The sequence below is a fragment of the Acromyrmex echinatior genome, chromosome 5 (assembly GCF_024713525.1).
Source record: "Acromyrmex echinatior isolate Ae372 chromosome 5, ASM2471352v2, whole genome shotgun sequence".
NCBI classification, from domain to species: Eukaryota; Metazoa; Arthropoda; class Insecta; order Hymenoptera; family Formicidae; genus Acromyrmex; species Acromyrmex echinatior.
In genome coordinates this window covers 9,559,810-9,580,170 of record NC_141856.1, presented here as the reverse complement: position 1 = coordinate 9,580,170, position 20,361 = coordinate 9,559,810, and the positions used below count along the sequence as shown (strand labels likewise).

The window sequence follows — 20,361 nt, the reverse complement described above, 5'->3', positions numbered from 1 at the left end:
ACCACACTTTTCATTCTCGCCTTCTCTCTCTCTCTCTCTCTCTCTCTCTCTCTCTCTCTCTCTTATTTGGTGTTGAGCTATTAATTGACCGGATAGAAAAATAATGTACAAAGAAAGAAAAAATAAATGGCGATATGTTTGGTTTAAATTTGTTGACAATTTATATGAAATACAAAAAACGGATGCGTTATGGCTATCGTTATGACATTTTAATTTAAAGCAAAAACTATTGAAAACTAATCAAGGTATCGTGAAACGTCTCCAAATAAATTGTCAATTTATCTTGGATTGAACATTTCACCATTTATTTTATTCATACTACTTTATTTTATCCATTCTCTCTCTTATTTTCTGCTTTTATTTTTTCTTTTCCTCTTATTTGTCCTCCCTTCTCTCTGCTTCCTTTCTATTTACTTCGCTTGTGAGGAAATGCTTCAATAAATATACAACCACAGTGTCGTATTATGAAAATTACGGTATGTATAATATATATTACGACGTACATTATATTATATTATAATTAAATATTTATCTTATATCCTTTTTTGGCTATCTTATCCCCTAAGTGTTTCATCGACGATATAACATACATATAGTTACCATACAGATGTGTTCCGAGAGTTGACAAAAATATGACAAATGAACGAGACAATCGCATTCTTTATTAATTTATTAATTGTTGATCGTTTATCACACGGCATTCGTGTAACGGACGTGATCATTTTGTTCCCAAATATGAACCACGCACGAACTTTTCTTGAATCTTGTTTTACTAAAAAGAAACAAACTATGTGGCGATTGACGTAATTAGGAGCAAGTCCATTAACGTCCACCTATGTACATACAATAATGTACTACTTCATTGACGACTGTTATCACATTTCAATTTGCAGATCATACACTAGATTTAAGAATGTGCTGTAAAATATATACTATTGAGAAATCGCATTTTATATTACATTGATATTATACGCTACAAAATAGATATAACAATAACCAGGCATATATACGATCGTGCGTGGTGCGTGCACGTGTGGAGGTCAATGACTTTCCGGCGAAATTTTTTATGCCGCATAAACTTCCAGCACGCTCGATTCTATCGCACTCTGTCCAGGAACATTACCGTTTTTACACCTTTGTAAAGATGATTCTACACGTTACAAAGCCTGGAAGGCAAACAGAAACGTAAACTCTAAAGCTTTCTTTGTACATGTTTATACATGTATGCGTATGTACATATATATATTGTGCGTGTATACATGAAAAAAATATATATATATATGTGTGCGTATATATATATATATATATATATATATATATATATATACCCATATGCAGATGTATATATGTACATGTTTGAAAATGTATGTCTAATTACAAATATTTATATATAGATGTACATATACTTATTTCATTAAAGATACAAACGTTGGAAACGTCAACTGAAATAATTTTTTATTCTCTCATGTAAAGAGTTTGTTATACAGTTGACATTTCTAGTTGAATCTTAAATGAAATAAGCATCTACATATATGTGTATATGTACATACTTGCTAAAATATCGAAAGTAACATCAAGACGCAAGCCGTATTCAAATGTACAGATGTAAAATGTATTAAATTCCGGTCGCACGTAATACACTAATATTGATATTATAAAATAAACACGACTTATCGAGTGAGTGTTATAATCTTATAAGAAAATAAAACGCGATACAAGTAGGGGGAGAGGCTGGCAAAAATTGTCTAATTATGAATTCAGTGCGATAGTATTAAATCACTCGCAACAGTATTATTATATATCGTTGTATATGTGTGTATGTAATACAGGCCTATGTACCTTTATATAGCCAAGAATAAAACTCTGTGTGCGAACATATAATATAATATGATATAGCATATAACACATGGACGGCCATTGACCATTTATTCTTTTTAATGTTTTTGGAATCAAATTTAATTTATAGTTGAAACTTTCTTTGAATATCGAAAGTATTGTCTGTACCTACCTATTTAAGAGAGAAATATAAATATATATACATACATACATATATATATATATATATATATATATATAATATATATTCATTACTTTGTACAAAACTAAACTCGTATTTCAGTTTAAGAATTTCTGCTTCGAATCTTAATCATACCGGCTAAACGAGCAAAGAATAATTTTCGCCGAGAGAAAAAAAAAGACTAATTAATTATAGCGAGTGTAGCGATATTGAGAAATTTTTAATGACGGTAAGAAATTCCATTCGAATTGGATTAGACGCAAGTCTCTGTTAACAGATCAGATTGCAAACGTTCTACTCGAAAACGATTGTATTGCCGGTAGGGAGAACGTGTCTGATCGTTGTCCGTTAGCACTCGTGTCCTGTGAGGAATCAAATTCTCATATCGTCCCATCAACCAATCTTGACACAATCGATGTTGAATATCTGTGCCATTCTTGGATATCCATAACGAATGCCAATGATGGAATTTGGAATCCTTACGCTTTGTTATAGCTGGATGACACTGTCAAATCAAAATATTTCATAATTTTTTTCTTTTCTCTTTTAGTGCCATCGAAATATGAGATATAGCAAAAGAGGTGAGAATTAATGTCAGAACAAGATAGACTATATACAACATTTGATATAAAGATGCCAAGCAAAATTCAAATAATTATAAACATACCCGTCTAGCACGGTTCATGGAGTTTTGTTTGTAAAGAAATCTGTCCTTGTGGACAATGAAGAGCATAGTATAACTATTAGGATTAAATCTACATTGTGTTTCGTCGGAATTGATCATGTCTGGAGTATCGCTTGATCTACAACAAATTTATAATATTGTTACTTGATGATATGTACAAATAGAGTTAAATAGTTATAAATTTAAATAGTTATAAATTTATATAGCGAATTACATACCGACGTATCGAATGTACTTACTCTGCGACTTTATCCGGATGATTAGCATTAAGCAAAGATGTTTTCCCTCTCATTAATCTTGCGGCATGCTTTCGATATGATTTAATATTACGACAGAGAAATGTGGGTTTACGTCCTGCTGAGGACCTACCTGAGGAACCCCAAGTATTTCCGTCAATCTACAACAATCATGATATATCATTATTTATAAGAGTATTTTTGCAGCTGCAAACAACTGTATATATATATATATATATATATATATATATATATATATATATGAAATAAACTGAGAGAACCTTAAAGATATTATTTTTAAGTGATTTATAAAAAATTATCATAAAGTTCGAATTCTATATCCACACAACACGCTCGTGGATAAAACGGACTACTATAATCGATAAATGTGTGAAAATAATTTACAGTAAGGCGGAAAATCCGTTTTGTGTCCATCCAAAATGTACATATATCGAATCTTTTCTCATGTTTCAATATATTCAATATATTTATGGATGAAATAAATGTGAATAAACTGGCATATATTTCTTAAAAGTATAAAGTAAAAATTTAATTAACAAATAATCTTAAAGACATTAAACAAATTTTGAAAAATGCAACAAATGCGAATAGTACTTAGAAAAATAAATAAATTATACTACACACTCTCTCTCTCACTTTCATAATGAGAGAGATTAATAAAGACTAAACGCACGTGTTGAATGATAGGCTTGTTCCGATTATTAGAAATTTAATCTTATATTTATTGAATCGTGCAAACGAAAGAAAAAGGAAAAATAATACAAAAAGGAATCTATACGTATATACATATATACGTATAATTTTCAGCACTCTGATTACTGTTTCATTACATTTTCCTATTTCATATACCGATATATTATGTAATATTTGATAAAAAAAAATCAATCAAGAGGCTCTACTTTAAATATTGGTTATATCGCATGTAACATTAAAATTTTTATTATTGAAAAATATATAATGTGATAGACTTGAGATATCTTTATTTATTAATAGTTGCTTATTTTGTTGTATACGAGGGAATAAGTGAATGAACGAAGGATAGGAAAAGTGCAAGGGAAAGGAGAGAGGAAAACGGGGAGGGGGGAGGAAGAGAGAGAGAGAGAGACATGCGTGTAAATATAAAATTGATAAAAGTCATTCTGTTGTTTTAAACTTAGTAGTATTAATTGGTAGCTTTATCTATAAATTGAAAACAAAAGGAATTCCAACATGACGACTTCGTCGAAATAAGAAAACCAATGAGAGGACTATTATAATTTTCATTTTGAAAATTTTGATATTAGCAACGATATTAATGTAAATATATATACATGGTAGAAAAGAGATATATTACTCTCAATAATCGGCATTTATTACGTGACGTAATATTCGAAAACTCTACAAAAAAGAAAATAGAAGGAATAGATTAAATAATCTTTTAGTAACTTTTAATTTGTAATAAGATTAAGAAAAAGTTGAAGAGACAATCTTTAAGAGATTATCTTTAAATTTTCCAACTATAGCATTTTCATACCTTTTAGAAATAAAGTTTATACCAGACGTAAAAACTCCGGTATAAAGAAATAAATATTTTGAAGAAGTAATAAATTTTTAGTGGTGTATAAAAAAATGATGTTAGACAATAATATTTAAAATCGTACATGTATTTCAATATCTCTCTTCTATACAATATTATTATCTCTTACTATATGCATATTCCTTTTATATACACATACAATTACATACATATATATAAAACATATATAAGACACTGCCTTTTCATCAAATATGTATGTAATATGTGCGAGAAAGATAGGTTTCTCTCCCTCTCTCTTTCTCTCTATCCCGTGATATACCTATATACATACATACATACATACATACATACATACATACATACATACATACATACATACATACATACATACATACATACATACATACATACATACGTATGTGCGCGCATGTGTGTGTATATATATTAGGTGTTGGAATTAATTCGTAGCGTTTTTTAATGAAAGAATGTTATTTATTTCACATGAGCATTAAAAAATACATTAATGAAAGTACTTCCCATCACTTGTAAAACGCTACGAATTAATTCCAACACCTAATACGTGCGTCATGTCTTAAAGTCATGTATTGAAAACTTGAATAGTCGCAATAGCTATATTTCCGTCTTTTTGTCGTTTATTTGTTCTCATCATGGGCTAGTGTTTAGTCAGAGAAGAATAGGTATTGATAATAAATATCAATCGTAGGGAGGAGTGAACTCTATATTTGTTCGTAGGTGGGTAGGTGGGTGTGGCGCGCGCGCGCGCGCGTGCGCCTATAAATACTACAGGCGGGTGTGGGAAAATCGAAATTGCTGCGCATACGCCATTGGAGCAAGTGGTGTACATCGGCGCAGCAGCAGCCAGCAGGTTGCTGGACGCGATTGTCGCAAAGAACGGCGCAGTTGCCGCCTCGAGTTGCCTTTCTCCGTTTTCACTGTTATTCTCACATTAGGCTCGGACGAACGCCATTTTGAACTGCGAGCGGTTTATTATCGCGGACCAGTGCGGACGAGACAAGACGAGACGAGATGAGACAGACGAGAGGCTTCTCGTAAGTTAGTATCGATGATGAAAATTGGTGCTTTATTTTTTATAGTTGCACAGACAGAATTGAACGAATGCTAACGAAACGGAACTATTGATTGATGAACGCTGTGAACAAAAATGTGAATGACGACAGAAGAGAGAAAGGGAGGGGGGGGGGGAGAGAGAGAGAGAGAGAGAGTATAGAAAAAGAAAAGTGTTAAGCTTTACTTTAAGCTTCACGACTGTCGTCACCTAATCGTCCAGATTCGCGTTCGCATGTAAGTATGATGTTAATCGTCAAAAGTGCTATCGCTCAAAAGCCTTTAAAAGATTGCAGTGAATTTTAATTATTCGCTTACCAAGTAGTATCGAATCGATTAAATTCTTGATGTGTGTGTGTGTGTGTGTGTGTGTGTGTGTGTGTGTGTGTGTGTGTATAAAATCTCTCAAATAACATGGTTTATCGTCTTTTATTATGAGAATGAAACAATGCGACGACGAAAATGAGTATAAAATAATGAAGCACTCGTTTACGAATTCTATTGTGCGAGTATATCATACATACGAATGTCGAATTTTGCACAAATTTTGTTCATGTATGTACATATACTATGGTGTGTGTGTGCGTGTGTGTGTGCGCGCGTGCTATACAGGTTTCGTTATTCACTGCAAGTACTGAAAATTTATAGCATGCACGTATACTATAGATTTACAGTAATAGCAGTGTATATATATCGAAATACGGCGATATTAATCGCGAAATTTATCATATTGTGCATTGCATTGTAACAAATGTATCTTTCTCTTCCTTGTATTATCGATAAAAACAGCAAATTATGATTGTATGATTGTTGATTTCACACTGATAAATACATAATGTGCGTTATTTCTCTTTTGTATATTTTACAAATAAAAAAATAATTCGGAATATGTGACTGCAGTCTTATATTTTTCGTATGACAGTTTTTTTTTGCCAATAAATAAGTGTTTGATTTACGAAATTTAGTTTGGAAATTTGGAGCAATAAATCTTGATTAACAATGTTTGTAAGTAGACAAATGTTTATATAAAGAGATTGCATGTCGATGTGTGTGATTGTAATGCACGCGTGCACGCAAATGCGAATGAGAAAAGGACAGAGGAAAAAAAAAGTTGGAGAATGTAATCCACTCAGGCCCGGTTCCACCTTTTGATAAATTTTACCTGTTGGGTAAGTAGCAAGATTACCCAATCACATGTGCGGATTGCCGGATTTACCTGATAGGTAAAATTTATCAAAAGATGGGACAACCGATCCTTAATGCTGCAAATGTTTCATTGATCAATCAATTAAAAAATGAATTACAAATTGACTTGTCAAGAAATGCATTTGATATATCAAGTGAATCGCACTCGAACTGTAATTGTGTTTTGTGTGTGTGTGTGTGTGTGTGTGTGTGTGTGTGTGTGTGTGTGTGTGTGTGCGTGTGCGCGCGCGCGCGCAAGCACGCGACAAGGGCAGCTTTCAATCAATTCTAAAAAATGAAAAACGAATTCGTAATCACGTTTGCGTATTGAATGTAATGATCTTAATGATTACATATACAGTGAGAGCAAAAAGTATTTGTATACAAGGAAATTATTTATAAAAAATCTTACTTGTGAAAAATAAATATTAATTAGCAATTTTATACAATGAATATATTCTGTTTTAACAAACGAACTTTGCATATATTCCTGATTTTAGAAGCTAATTTCTCGACTGTACGAATACTTTTTGAGCATCCAAACAATAGAATTTTTAATTTTCGCTTATTTTTCAGATGATATATTTTCTATAATTAATATACATCTTTTTTAGTATATATAATTTTAAGAAACATATCATCTATTTTATTATTTATGAATAAATTGTTAATTACCAACCAAGAAATGATCATCAATTAAACGTCGAATTGGTGTTAAATCATCGTATCGATTCGACATCAATTCGATGACTCATTTCTCGCTGGATAATATTTACTTTTTAAAAATTAAATTTTTTTAAAAAAATATTTTCTCTGTACGAATACTTTCTGCACTCACTGTATACATACATACAGCACTCGCACACGTGCGCACGCACGCACGCACACATGCGTGTGCGTATGTCAAAATGCATATAAAGTCTGTTTTTAATTCTGTGATTGCATTTACTAAATGTCTTTAATTTAAAAAAATAAATTTAAAAAAACGAAACTATATGCTATCTGTGCGAATTTCTTGTTGAAAAAAATGTATGTTTGTAATGTGTACAAAGATCATCATTAGAAAAAAATGTCACATTAATGTTGTCAACATAATAATTTCACATTGTACAAATTCGTTTAAGAACAAATAATATAAAATAAAAATAATTGGGAATAAAATTAGAAATCTAAAATGCACAGATTTTTAGATATCAATATCATAAAACAGATATCATATTAAAAGCGATAAATTATTGCAGAGTTTAAAACAAAAATTGAAAAATGTGAAACCTTTGGTAAAATGACAAATACTGCGGGATATTAATACTTCATACTGTCGCGTTTATCAAACATTATTACAGAATTGATGCAAAATTACAACTGACTTTCTATATACATCATATAATAATACAGTGCGTAGTATCTCCCTGCTTTACTATCTATATATCATTTATATGTACACGTAGCAAAGTATATTACGTATATACATGTGTTTGATGAAGGACGCAACAGTTGAGCTAAAAACACACTTAGCTCCACGCCACATAGTAGTCTTGTCATACCTCGTTGTCTCGTTAACTAAAACCAATGCATACTTGATTCATACAAAGGCATAGTGCATCGTACTACAGCTGATCCTGTAACATACTTTTGGGGTCTTGAAACGTAGCATGACACGCTGTGCCCTCGTATGGAGCAAATGCGCAAAACCCTTCTATGTTAGCGGTGTGGTTATGAGATCATTCTCTCGTGTAGAAAACAGTTTTGGATTATTCGCTTAGCAGATCGAATAGCCAAACGAGTGTACAAGCCATACAAGTTTCGATGTTTCTCCGACATATTCATATTTTTGTCTAAGATATTACATAGGAATTTTATTAACGCATCGCTCGTCGTTTCTCCCCATGCAAACATTTAACCGCCTATTTTTCAAAATTTCTTTCAAAATGAGTTAGAATTTCTTTTTTTTCCTCGAAAAACCAATACAAAATATGAACCGTGTAACCATGTTAGTCTTATTATATAATGGCGTGAAAATAATGTTGAATAAATCTATGAATGTGTATGCGTGCGTGCGTGCGTGCGTGCATGTGTGTGTGTGTGTGTGTGTGTGTGTGTGTGTGTGTGTGTGTGTGTGTGTGTGTGCGTGCGTGCGCGTGTGTGTGTGCGTGTGCGCGCGCGCGCGCATCCTTTTCAGATTTCACTACTGCATTTTTTAATACAATAGCAAGAATTCGTCAAATATAAAACTTAATCATCAACTATTTTTTTACTTATATAGCTATTTCATGTTGTACATTGTATACGCGTGAGCGTATCAAAATATATATACAAATTGGTTTTAAATTTACATATTTCAAAATCTAATTTTACCTTTTTATATATAAAACTAAATTGTGTGTGTGTGTGTGTGTGTGTGTGTGTGTGTGTGTGTGGTGTGTGTGTGTGTATCTAGTATAATAAGATATGAAGAAAATAATAGGAATTTTAAGAATTGACTAATATCAAATGTGTTACGATATAAATTAATATTTTACTTGTACATACGACATTATTCTCACTTATTAAATAGATAGATGCCTTTCTTTCAGATAATATATACATATTTTATATTTAAATAATTACATGCCTCAGAGAAAATAAGTTTCTTTGATCAAAAAAATAAGTACAAGTCTTAAAATATTGTCAAGAAAAATGATGTGTAGATTAAATAAAAATGACAGGAATTTATTTGTACAGTTTATATCGATCGTTATTAAGCAAAGTAATACGCATATTCAAGTAAAATGTAATTAGAAGATTTATATAAAAATTATATATATGAACACAAAATATACATAACATCTATTATGAAATACAATAAAATATTAGCTAAGATTTAGCTAAAAATATTTTATTTAAGTAAAAATATTTTTGTTATTCCTATAATTATATTTTCTCAATTTATTTAAAAATTTCAATTTACTTTAAAATCTGTTATACTGCTTTTTCAAATCGGTCTTTTCCGATATAGCGATGATAGAAAATTGAACTTGTATTTTCATTATTAAAAAAAATAATTTTACAATTATCCACATTGCATTAACTCAAAAGAATTATTTGAAGTAAGTCTTATATTTTTCTGCCCCCCCTCCTAAAAATAAAAAATTTTAATTACTAAAAAGAGAACGAACTTTTTACAATAAATAGAAATTATTTTTATTAAAATTTTCATTCACACTCATGAAATGCATATTGTTTTGTAACAACAAGCTATTTTTGATAATAAAACTCCAATATATATATTTGTGTGTGTATTATTTAATTAAATTTAGTTTTAACTTTTCGCAAAATATAAAAAAATACTTTATATATGTATATACGTGCATATGTCAAATAGTAGGTTAGAGAAATAAAGATGCAATATCGCGCGCGCACCCTCCCCCCCCCCACACACACACATACACAAGAAATACTAAATATATATATGTTTTTACGAAATATGTAACTAGTTAGAGGAAAGTACACATTCAATCTAAAAAAAGGCATCTAAATTGTTCATTTATAATTATTAGTTTACATTCATTATGGCACTGTTAGGATGACTTTGTAAAATTTATGCTAATTCTTTTTTTCTATTTTTAACAATTTTTACCATTATTTTACAACAATTGGTCATCATCATGTTATCTCACAACTGTATTGATTCTTTACAACACTCATCATTAAATGAATGTGTAACAATAAACAAAATAAATGTTATACAACATATGAAGTACATACACATGAAATTTTCTATATTCAATCCAGTTAGTTAACGTTATTATATTATATTAGATGTGAAGAAATTCATGTTTTAATATAAAATTTATTTTTTAACATGATGATAAATAAAGATTAAACAATTGCTTATTTACACAAAATTTATTTTCTCCGTCTATTTTAGAAAAATTGACTGCATATTTAAATATTACAAATATACAAAATATGTTTTTATTAAATATTAAAAATATTAAAGTAATAAATATTGCACAATTTCAATGTTATATAAATTAATTTGCGTTTTTCCTTGGTCTAACATAAAAAAGAAGATAAATTAAAAATAGAAAACTTTATAATTTATATATTATTTTTGTAACAATTACAATTAAGAAAAATTAATTAATTACAATTAAGGAAATTGTTTTTTGATCTTGTTTCTCTCATTGCTTCAATTAACTTTTATCACTCGTATCATCTTTTTAATATAAAATTAAATAAAAGACAAAATAAAATAAGGAAAACATAATATATACATTAAGAATATTAACAGTTTTTTGCAATATTTTGCATGTTGTCTCAATAACTTAAAGTATTTGAATTACAGGAAAACATTTGCATTTGTAGAAAAAAAGATGCGTCATAATATATCAGAAAATTTCATGTAATTTATAGTACCATACAGTTAATTTAAAACAAAGTTTAATAAATTTCTCTTATATATACATAAATTTCCAATTATTATAAAATGTATTAAGTACGTAGGGACTTATTTGTGCCATTTTGTATATGTATAAAGAAAAATATATATATATATATATATATATATATGTATATTAGTTGCACCATTGAATAAATGTACAGAAGTTTGTTGACCGACACTGATGATACACGGAACTGTAATGGGTATCTTAATGATACGCATAAAGCGTAAATAATTCAGCAAAGTATAATCATCCTGTATCGTAGATTATTTCATAAAAATGATATATATGTATGTGCGTACAGTGTATGTGTGTGTGCGCGCGCGCACGCGTGCGTGCGTGCGTGCGCGCGTGTGAATGTGTGGTGCGCGCGCGCACAAACGCGTTTTCTATGTCAAGGAAATCTTGCACAAAGATCACTCCCCCCACAAAGGCGTCTAATTTATTTGACTTGTCCAATAAAGTCTTATACTTTTGGTAGAAGAAAGTTCCATTACTCTTTGGGGCATTCATCGTTGTACGTCAAATAAAAACGACAAAATACAAGCGTACAACGTTTAATCACAGTTGTCAATTACGCGAATGAACGTTAAGTTGAATGTTGGCAATGATTATGAAAAGGTATTTGGATCCTATACCTTTTTGCTAATGTCAGTGTTCTTGCGTTTTCTGCCCCTCCCCCCCCTTGCTGCCTGGTCGTTACTCACAGGATGATTGGTCGTCTGCTCATTCTCTGTTAAGGCAGGAGTGTCTTTTGGACTAGTTTGACCAGCTGGTGCAGAAAATCTCTCAACGTATGTTGACCATTTTTCAGAAACTGTAACGCCTTCCCTTTCTCTCTCTCTACAGCCATTATCCACTGTTTCGTCGCCTTCTGTATCTAACAACTCCATCGTCATTTTACAGTCCTTTTTATACTGAAATAAAAAATACAGCTTGAAAGTTTGCGACTAAAATCTAATTATATACAGTGTTCAATGAAGCACTTATTATTGACAACTATTCTAATTTCATTTACGACATAGTGTATTTTAATCATGATATATGACGTTCTTGAAATATTTTCTAAACTATTCGCACATTTTTATTTTTTATTTCATCGCGTGTTTGTGTAAGAAGAAAAATTGGTAAAGTCTAGTGAAAAACAATATTTTAGACATTCAGAAGAAAGTGTATTCAGAAGAAAGTAAAAGTGCGCCTACGTGATATAATTTGTCATTAATAATAATTGCTATTACCACTATTGCTATTACTGTAACTGTAAATAAATCAAATATTTTAAAAAAAGTTACTCACTATATATATCTTGAAACAGTTTTCATCTGCCATTGCTTTTTCTGCCTTGCGTTGATATGATAATTCAGCGCTTAATCTCATGTACGCTGTGGCGCATAGTCCGCCAGCTCCGCTATTTTCTTTAGGTTGACGTTGCTCCCTTTGGAATAAATCCATGCATTGTTGACAAACGGAATCTGAGACTAGGTGCTGCAACTGCCAGAAATATATAATTTCGCATGCCCGCTTTTTCTTCTTGTCATGATGTCATGAAAAAGAGAACAAAACAAAAATTTACTTACTTGCCTAACCGCATAATTAACGACCTTGTCGAGAGTAAAGGCAATGTATGCATGAATACCGAACATTTCTCGCAATGTATCTTCGTACGCTGTGCTTTCCATATTTCCGTCGAGGACATTTTTAACCATATCCAGAAAGGCAGGATAATAATCTTCAATTTCAATTTCACCTGTGTCAAATATACCGATGATAAGTGCGATTAATATACGACTCAATGCGTGATAATTAATTGCCAATGCAAATTGACAATTTAAAATATGGCAAATGGATTATTTACTTTTTGGTTTCAATCTTAAAGCGACCGCTGTACTTTCTCTGCGCTGCTGTTTATACTTGGATTCCTCTTCGGCAAGAGCAACCGCCCTGTCATACATTTTTGTTAATCTTTCACATAGTATATGATGTAACCTCAGGAAAAGGTACCAATTATTACTCCCCATAAAAAGCGTATACGCTTCCTCGGGATCACTCGAGAGAGCGTGCATTGGTACTTTTACGTCGGGTTCACTTTTGATAGGAGCGGAAGATGTACTCGGCGACGCGGGAGCCTTACTCCTATTAGCTTGTAATCCACTCAATAATGAAGTATTTGTTGTGGATTGTAAATGGTTTGCCATGTTTGCATTGTCCTTCTCATCTGTAATGAAATAAAATTCGAGCATGTATTCGAAAATATATTTCTCTTCACGAGATAACAGTTATGAGATAAAAAAAAGAATCTACCGTCTTCGTCCCTTTCGTCATCGCTAAGTTCTTGTCGAGGATGGAAGAAAAGATCAGGTATAAAATGTTTTAACAAAAGCTTTATCCGTTGTTTGTCTTCTTTATGGACAGCGGTTTGCCGTTTAACGTGATGGATCAAGAGATTGGCAGCATCGTCCAATACAGACTTGTCTTTGTACGATAGAATGAGATGTGGACCACTGTTCCCTTGACCGTCGCCATTACCGTCGTCACCCTGTTCGTGCCTCTGTACGATATGCCAAAACACGTTAAATAATTGCAAAACGAAAAAAGGAAAAGGAAAAAGGATAAAAAGGGAAAGACAGAGAAACCGCAGAAAAGCGAGATGGAAATTGAAGTTAAAACACGTATATACCAACCTCGTCGTATAATGTTTCGATTTCATTGAACAGACTTTTAGATCTCAACGCTTTTACATCATTCTGTTTGAAATTAATTCCCTGATGATCTAAAGATTTCAAGTAGTACTTCTCGTTTTGTTCTCTCCAGATTTTATTGAATCCCTTTTGCGCTTCCCGCCATTCCTCCTCCTTAGCCTTTAGTCGGCGGAGTACAACGGGCACAGCCACTATAGGATTTCTTTTAAGACCCTCTATGATGTCGGAAGCTTTATCACCGTATATTCTTTTTATTGCTCGTTGATGAATCGTAGAGGAACAACCGCCCATGCACTCGTCGAGTTTATATTTTTGTACCTCCTCTTGAGTCATCCGGTTCATTTTTTTATGAACGCCCTCGAGCACTCTAATTGTCGATGCGTTAGTTTCTATAACGACATCCAATTCAAAACGTTCATCCTCGCATCGGTATATGGATTCTTCGTATTGCGTTTTCCTAGGCAAACCAATGCGCACATATCTCATAATTGAAATAAATATTTCAGTTATTTTTACAATATTAATAATATTATCAACAAATAAATAACATTATGCATGTAATAGATAATTTTAAAAGCAAATGATAGAAAAAAGAAAAGAATAGTATAAGGAAGACGACAAAGAAATTAGAAAAGTGTTTCTGACATGGGCAGGTGCATAAATAAAAGTGATCAATTACCTTGATGTTACAAATGTACTGTCTTCTGACCAAGTTGGAAATGAAACCCAGGTATCGTTGAGGACTTCCTTACACAATTGCGTTCTGCCACTACATTTTGGCTGAATGTACGATTTTGGTAATGCGCAATACGATGCCCCCAATCGCTTGCACGCTGTATAATCAATTTCTATCGCTAAGTCACCTTGCGGCCGTTCTTGATGGCTGCGTACAATGCTGTTTGGGAAAGTTTCTATTCCGATGGCGTTTCCTGCATTTGTCACCGTAGTGCTCGATGAATCGATTAAGTAACCCAGAAAATCTTTAAACCAACGTAATAATTCAGGGAAACGACCGAGAAATGGTGTCACTAGCTGAATAAGCTCCGATTTCGATATTATTTCTTGATTGAAAAGCACAAGGCACCGAAGAAAATTTTCGTAGACATCTTGCGATCTGAGCGCTTTTCGAACCTAAGGTAACATAATATTTATTTAAGAAAACTTGTTTGTTGTACGAAAGTATGTAACGTAGTTATAATGAAGAAATTATAAATAATAATACACTTAATGCTCACCTTATCAAAGAAAGCATAATCGTTTAAGGTACCGTATTTACCAGCTTCTGCGATAGAAATATCACGCATCGAAGCCACTTTATGCTTTTTCGAGGGTGGTGGACCATGTTGTATATGATGAGAATTTCCTGCAGTCGCTGAAGTCGAGAATGACGGACTTCTTTTCAATTGTCCTGTACTGTGTCCGCATTTCTGGCCACTATTCATATCTCTTATGTTCGATCTATCTCGCTCCCGTTCTCGTTCTCTGTGTTCTCGATTGTCGCGTTCCAATCCAACCGTACTGCTACCTTCTCGAAGATCTCTCGATATAGTACCAGAATTATTGTAAGGTGTCTTAAGTCCAATTGGTTTCTTGACAATTGCCGTATGATCGTTAACTGATGTCGTCTTATTAGTCTGAAACATGGCAAGAGACTAATAGGAATCAAAATTGGTTAGTTTATTGGACGAAAAAAAAAGCTTTGTCATCGACAGAAGAAATGTGAGCAAAAAGGAGAGAGGAAAAAAGAAAAATTATGATAATCCCTTCTTTTTTTATCTTGTGTTTAAATATATGAGGATCAAGAAAATATATGTAATAGCAGATGTTCGTGTTTAAAACGCGATATTACACAACAGACTCGTAATGGAAGAATATGATTTATAAACATCATTTTCTCACATTTGCGCTCCCTCTTCTTCTTGCACATATATACGTTTCGCTACCAGTTTAGAAAAACAAGAAACAATATATTTTCATATGTATGTTTGTAAGAAACATACAGGTTTCTTTAAAAGTCTTTCTCTGTCTGTCTGTGTGCGTGTGCGTGTGTGTGTGTGCGTGCGTACGACCGTACTACCTTAGATCAATTTTTTAGTGCATAATTGCAATTCTTCATTTAAAATTTCAATTTCGTCGAGAATTCTATCGTTTTATCGTAATAAGCACCGACTCACCAATGAGTTTTGCTGATTGGTAGCATCCGGCAAAAATTGTCCAAATTCAGCAAGCAGATCTTCTTGATTTTCAAATAATTTAGCAACTTGACTATAAACTTCCGCCTCCGTCAAGTGTTTCGTTCCACCTGTCGCACCGGAACTTGTACCTCCCATATGACCAGATTCTTTTAAATTTCGCTGTTCTTTCTGATACGTATGCAATATTTCCAAAAAGCGTTTGTATTTGTCTGGTTGACCTTGGAATCGATTCTAAAAATAACATAATTTTGTACACTTTACATATGCTTGATTATTTTCCATATCTCATATCATTCCTTCTTTCTTTGTTAATAATCTTACCTTTATTTTATTGACATAGTTTATCGCATGGTTAAATTCAACCGGCTGACTTTGTTGAGTTTGTCCACCAGTCGACACACCATCTGCTTGATTTAAAGCCTGACTGACAGCTTGCGCTTGTGCAGTACTAACGTGCGAATTATTATACACTGATACTGGCGGCGGTGAAGGCGCGTGAACAGTTAAGCTATTAGTTGTAATACTGTTTGCCAACGTATGGTGTATATTACCCGACCTGAGGACAATCAATGTAGCAATAGACATTGCATTTTCTTTTTTCATAATTTGTAATAATAGCGGACTTAGCGGAATACTTACCCTGGCATTATTTGCAAAACGGGAGGTGCTTTTGCAGGTTGCGTGGGTGGACTAGCTACTGGAGGTGAACCAACATTCACCGTACAATGATGCTGCGACAATGTGGCGGTATGTGTTGCTGTTGGACTGGGCATACTGACGGATACTTGAAAAGCATATCCTTGTTCGTTTGCTTGTACTTCTATCTTGTAGCCGGGTGGGAGAAACGTATTGAAACCAACGATGAGTTCGGGATGTCCTTTGAAGAGATGACTCACTCGCGTTATAACGCCCGGAGTATCTATACTTTGAGATTTGAATTCTTTCATAATATCTAAGAAGTCATTGTATACCTACAAATAAAAAATTTTGTGTCAATGTGATGAAAAATACCAATAAATTAGTCAATAAACTAATAATACACACACACACACACTTTCACGTTTGAATTCTTATTTAATTCATATTTAATATATTTAATTCTTTGTCGCTCACCTGTGGTTGATCACTAAATTTATATTTTACTTGATCCAGATAAGATAAAGCATCTTCTACTTTTAATCTCTGGAATTGTTGAGATCCACTTCCTCCTCCCAGATTAGAGCCGGGTGGAGTGGAAGCCAAAGGTGTTACATTACCAGAATGTACCTATAGTAACGATAGCTCTTATTTACAAACTTGTGACGATTGTCTAAGCGCACAATAGGCGTTAATGTTTGTATTTTGTACTCTTGTTCGCGCATGCATACATGTGTTGTACGTGTCTGTGTGATACATAAAAGAAAAAAAGTAGATGATGCACCTTATGCCTTATTGTCGATTGCTGTTGCGCATGGACTTGATTTTGTGATCCTGATGTAGGTTGTTGGGAAGTCATTGTGTGACTATTACCACCACCTATTCCACTATGCAAACCACCACCAGTATTTATGTTGCTACTACTACACGTGGAACCAAGTCCTCCCGCGGAGCCACTCGCCTGCTGCATATATAACATTTATTAAGTATTATTATTCACCTTCATCATCATCATCACACTTGCAGATACATATGGAATCGCAATAGGAATTTACCTTGATAGGAGATGGTGCTGCGGTTGGTACAACAATCGCTCCAGTGTATTGTTGTTGAGCTTGGGCAGTGCCAAACTGTATACTTCCTGGCATTTCTTTTGACGCAACAGACCGAACTGCTTGACCAGGTACAACAACACCTATTCCACTGCCAGAGTGGTAATCTAAACTACCTCCTCCACCACCTAAGCCACTTGCTGCACTCACTGATGAGTGCTTTGTTGGTGTTGATGGTATGTCGTCCAGTCCGCGAACACGTTTCATTGCAAATCACATTGGAGCTGCTGAAAAGAAAATAATTCCAAAAGAGGTTTATTTCTTCTCCGTTTTGCAATTTAACTTACAAATCACTATCGAGAGCATTACATTCTTAATAAATAGTTCAGGCATAGTTTATTTATAATAAGAATTTACGTGACATATGGTAAATTTTCTGTGAGATGATAGATTTTCTGAAATTTTGTGAAATTAGATTACTTCAGAATTTGAAAATGACAAGGTGTAATATAATGTAGAGATTAACAAAAATGATAATGATAAGTAACATAAAAAATATATATATACAACACACATATATGTATATGCACGCACATAAAATATACAGGTTTGTTCTGCACACATGATGCACATGATATATCATTTTATCCTTGTTTAATATTCTGTAAACAACAAGAATAAAATGCCTAATGCACATCATACATGCAACGAAACCCAGTCATACATATTTGTATATCCTGTGTACACACACACACACACACACAATTTGCATATTATTTGCATTTTGTATATATACAGTAATGTATTGTTAATATCACTTATACATCAAAGCTTGTCGATTTCAAGACAATCCTGAAAAGTTTAAAGCTAATGATTATGTTTAGAAAAGGTTAATTTAGATTCAAATTTATATCTCTCACAAATCACACGATTAATTTTGTGAATTATAAATAAACAAAGAGATATCTCCGAGTATTGAATATTGATTTAAAATACATTTGTATTCATGTAAATATAGGATATAAACAGTATATTACACATTAGTAATTTTCAAAACACATACTTCAACTATAGGCATATATAAGGTCTGTTTTCTGTGACTGAACTAGTGTACACTTTTAGAACTTAAAGTAAGATAGATATACGTACTTAATATTTGTCTATAGCGCGAAAGAGAGTTCTAGAACAGTCTAGTGCAGGAATGGAAAATAGATCAATAGTCATATAGACTGTATTCCAAAATTTACTGCCAGTACTAAAAATCTGTAATTTACATTACATGTATGTACTATAGATTTTGAGTACTGGCAATAAATTTTGGAACAGTCATCGGCATGTATGTCTTGTGTTTAACGTTAAAATATTTTATCAGGAAAAAAATATGGTAAAATCATATGGTGAAAGTCTATTGAAATTCTTTATAACAGTTTACAAATTTTCAAATAAATAAATTTGCAATTAAAGAATGTTCTGCACGAATCTCGAAAGGTTTAGGAAAATACAACATGTGAAACTACGTAAAGTTAGGTTATAAGATCTGGAAGATCTTGATGTTCTTTAGGATCTCTACTCCATAATTTCATTTTCAATTTCATAATCATTTGAAGTTAATTCGACGAGCAAAATGAAGGTACATACATTTTTTATCGTAACAGTTTGAAATTCGGCGACGTAAATGGTAATATTTTACAATGAAACTTTATCGCATATCAGAGAGACGCGCGAGACACAAGCGCGTTACAAAAATAAGGCCCGGTTGCACCAACGTTACTTTAATTTTAAACAAAGCTTAAAACTCTCTTTGTCCTACCTCTTTTTGATTTTAAAACGAGATAGAGAGAGTTTTAAGTATCGCTTAAAATCAAAGTAACGTTGGTGCAACCGGGCCTAAGTTACAAACTCGTGCTAGCTACGTGTGTGTGTGTGTGTGTGTGTGTGTGTATGTGTGTGTGTGAGAGAGAGAGAGAGAGAGAGAGAGAGAGAAAGTGAAAGAGGGGAGGGGAGGGGAAGATTGGGGGGGAGACCCGATCGAGCTCCATTGCAGAATTGTCGACGCGGTGCCGCGTATATGTAGAAAAGTCGCATCGAATGCATGAGGAAAATGATGAACGAGTAGATAAACGTTTCGAACATTGCAGTGGATGTCTTTCTTTTACGTACCAATTTCCATTTGAAAAAAAAAACACGTTCCGCGTTCCTATCTCCTACGTAGATTTTCTCGTACAAGTACGACGAAGGATACGAGCGGTGACGATGACGTCGAGATCGAGATACGTCTCTCGGTTGTCGTCGTGAATAGTGCACTGTCGCCAACTCTTCTCTGGCTCCCCAAAACTTTCGATCGCGTCGGTGGCCGGGTTGGATTCCTGCTGCGTATGCACGCACGAAGCTGGCTCTTGCGCCGGTAGTTCTTGTCGATCTATGCCGTGAAACTCTAAAACGACGCACGTTTCTAAACACACTCTAGCCGGCCCCTTGTACGTTACGCAATATTCTACGTAAATACATAACGCATTCTTGGAGCGGACTCCGCGACAAGTAACGTACGTCCGCGCCGCGTGCGGTCACTTCCTCCGCGAAGCGCCACCGACGCCGCTGCCGCTGCCGCC

At 33.3% G+C, this 20,361-nt stretch overlaps 1 protein-coding gene and 1 long non-coding RNA gene across 6 annotated transcripts in view; one reads left to right on the top strand and one right to left on the bottom strand.

Moving 5' to 3' along the window:
- The window catches only part of Sin3A (SIN3 transcription regulator family member A), a 21,164-nt gene extending 804 nt beyond the window's left edge, over window positions 1–20,360 (bottom strand). Inside the window, exons 1-18 of one of the 5 annotated variants that reach the window (XM_087406605.1) lie at window positions 19,913–20,360; window positions 17,756–18,039; window positions 17,485–17,664; window positions 17,178–17,330; window positions 16,704–17,035; window positions 16,386–16,620; window positions 16,044–16,295; window positions 15,105–15,521; window positions 14,549–15,000; window positions 13,852–14,326; window positions 13,472–13,718; window positions 13,026–13,385; window positions 12,748–12,917; window positions 12,467–12,661; window positions 11,809–12,087; window positions 2,942–3,099; window positions 2,685–2,820; window positions 1–2,522 (exon numbers count right to left, since the gene is read on the bottom strand). The exon at window positions 1–2,522 is cut by the window's left edge and continues 804 nt beyond it. In XM_087406605.1, the coding sequence (XP_087262731.1) occupies window positions 2,271–2,522; window positions 2,685–2,820; window positions 2,942–3,099; window positions 11,809–12,087; window positions 12,467–12,661; window positions 12,748–12,917; window positions 13,026–13,385; window positions 13,472–13,718; window positions 13,852–14,326; window positions 14,549–15,000; window positions 15,105–15,521; window positions 16,044–16,295; window positions 16,386–16,620; window positions 16,704–17,035; window positions 17,178–17,330; window positions 17,485–17,664; window positions 17,756–18,019 (4,557 nt within the window). In that variant the 5' untranslated portion in view covers window positions 18,020–18,039; window positions 19,913–20,360 and the 3' untranslated portion in view covers window positions 1–2,270. Of the gene's footprint in view, window positions 2,523–2,684; window positions 2,821–2,941; window positions 3,100–11,808; window positions 12,088–12,466; window positions 12,662–12,747; window positions 12,918–13,025; window positions 13,386–13,471; window positions 13,719–13,851; window positions 14,327–14,548; window positions 15,001–15,104; window positions 15,522–16,043; window positions 16,296–16,385; window positions 16,621–16,703; window positions 17,036–17,177; window positions 17,331–17,484; window positions 17,665–17,755; window positions 18,040–18,901; window positions 19,518–19,912 lie in introns of those variants that run through there. The other 4 variants (XM_087406608.1, XM_011060645.2, XM_087406606.1 and 1 more) reach the window with 4 other exon arrangements.
- LOC147909788 (uncharacterized) lies at window positions 5,355–17,113 on the top strand. Its single transcript, XR_015545226.1, has 2 exons — window positions 5,355–5,798; window positions 16,741–17,113. It is a non-coding gene; the product is annotated as an uncharacterized LOC147909788 (long non-coding RNA).
- Window position 20,361: the final 1 nt, after the last annotated feature.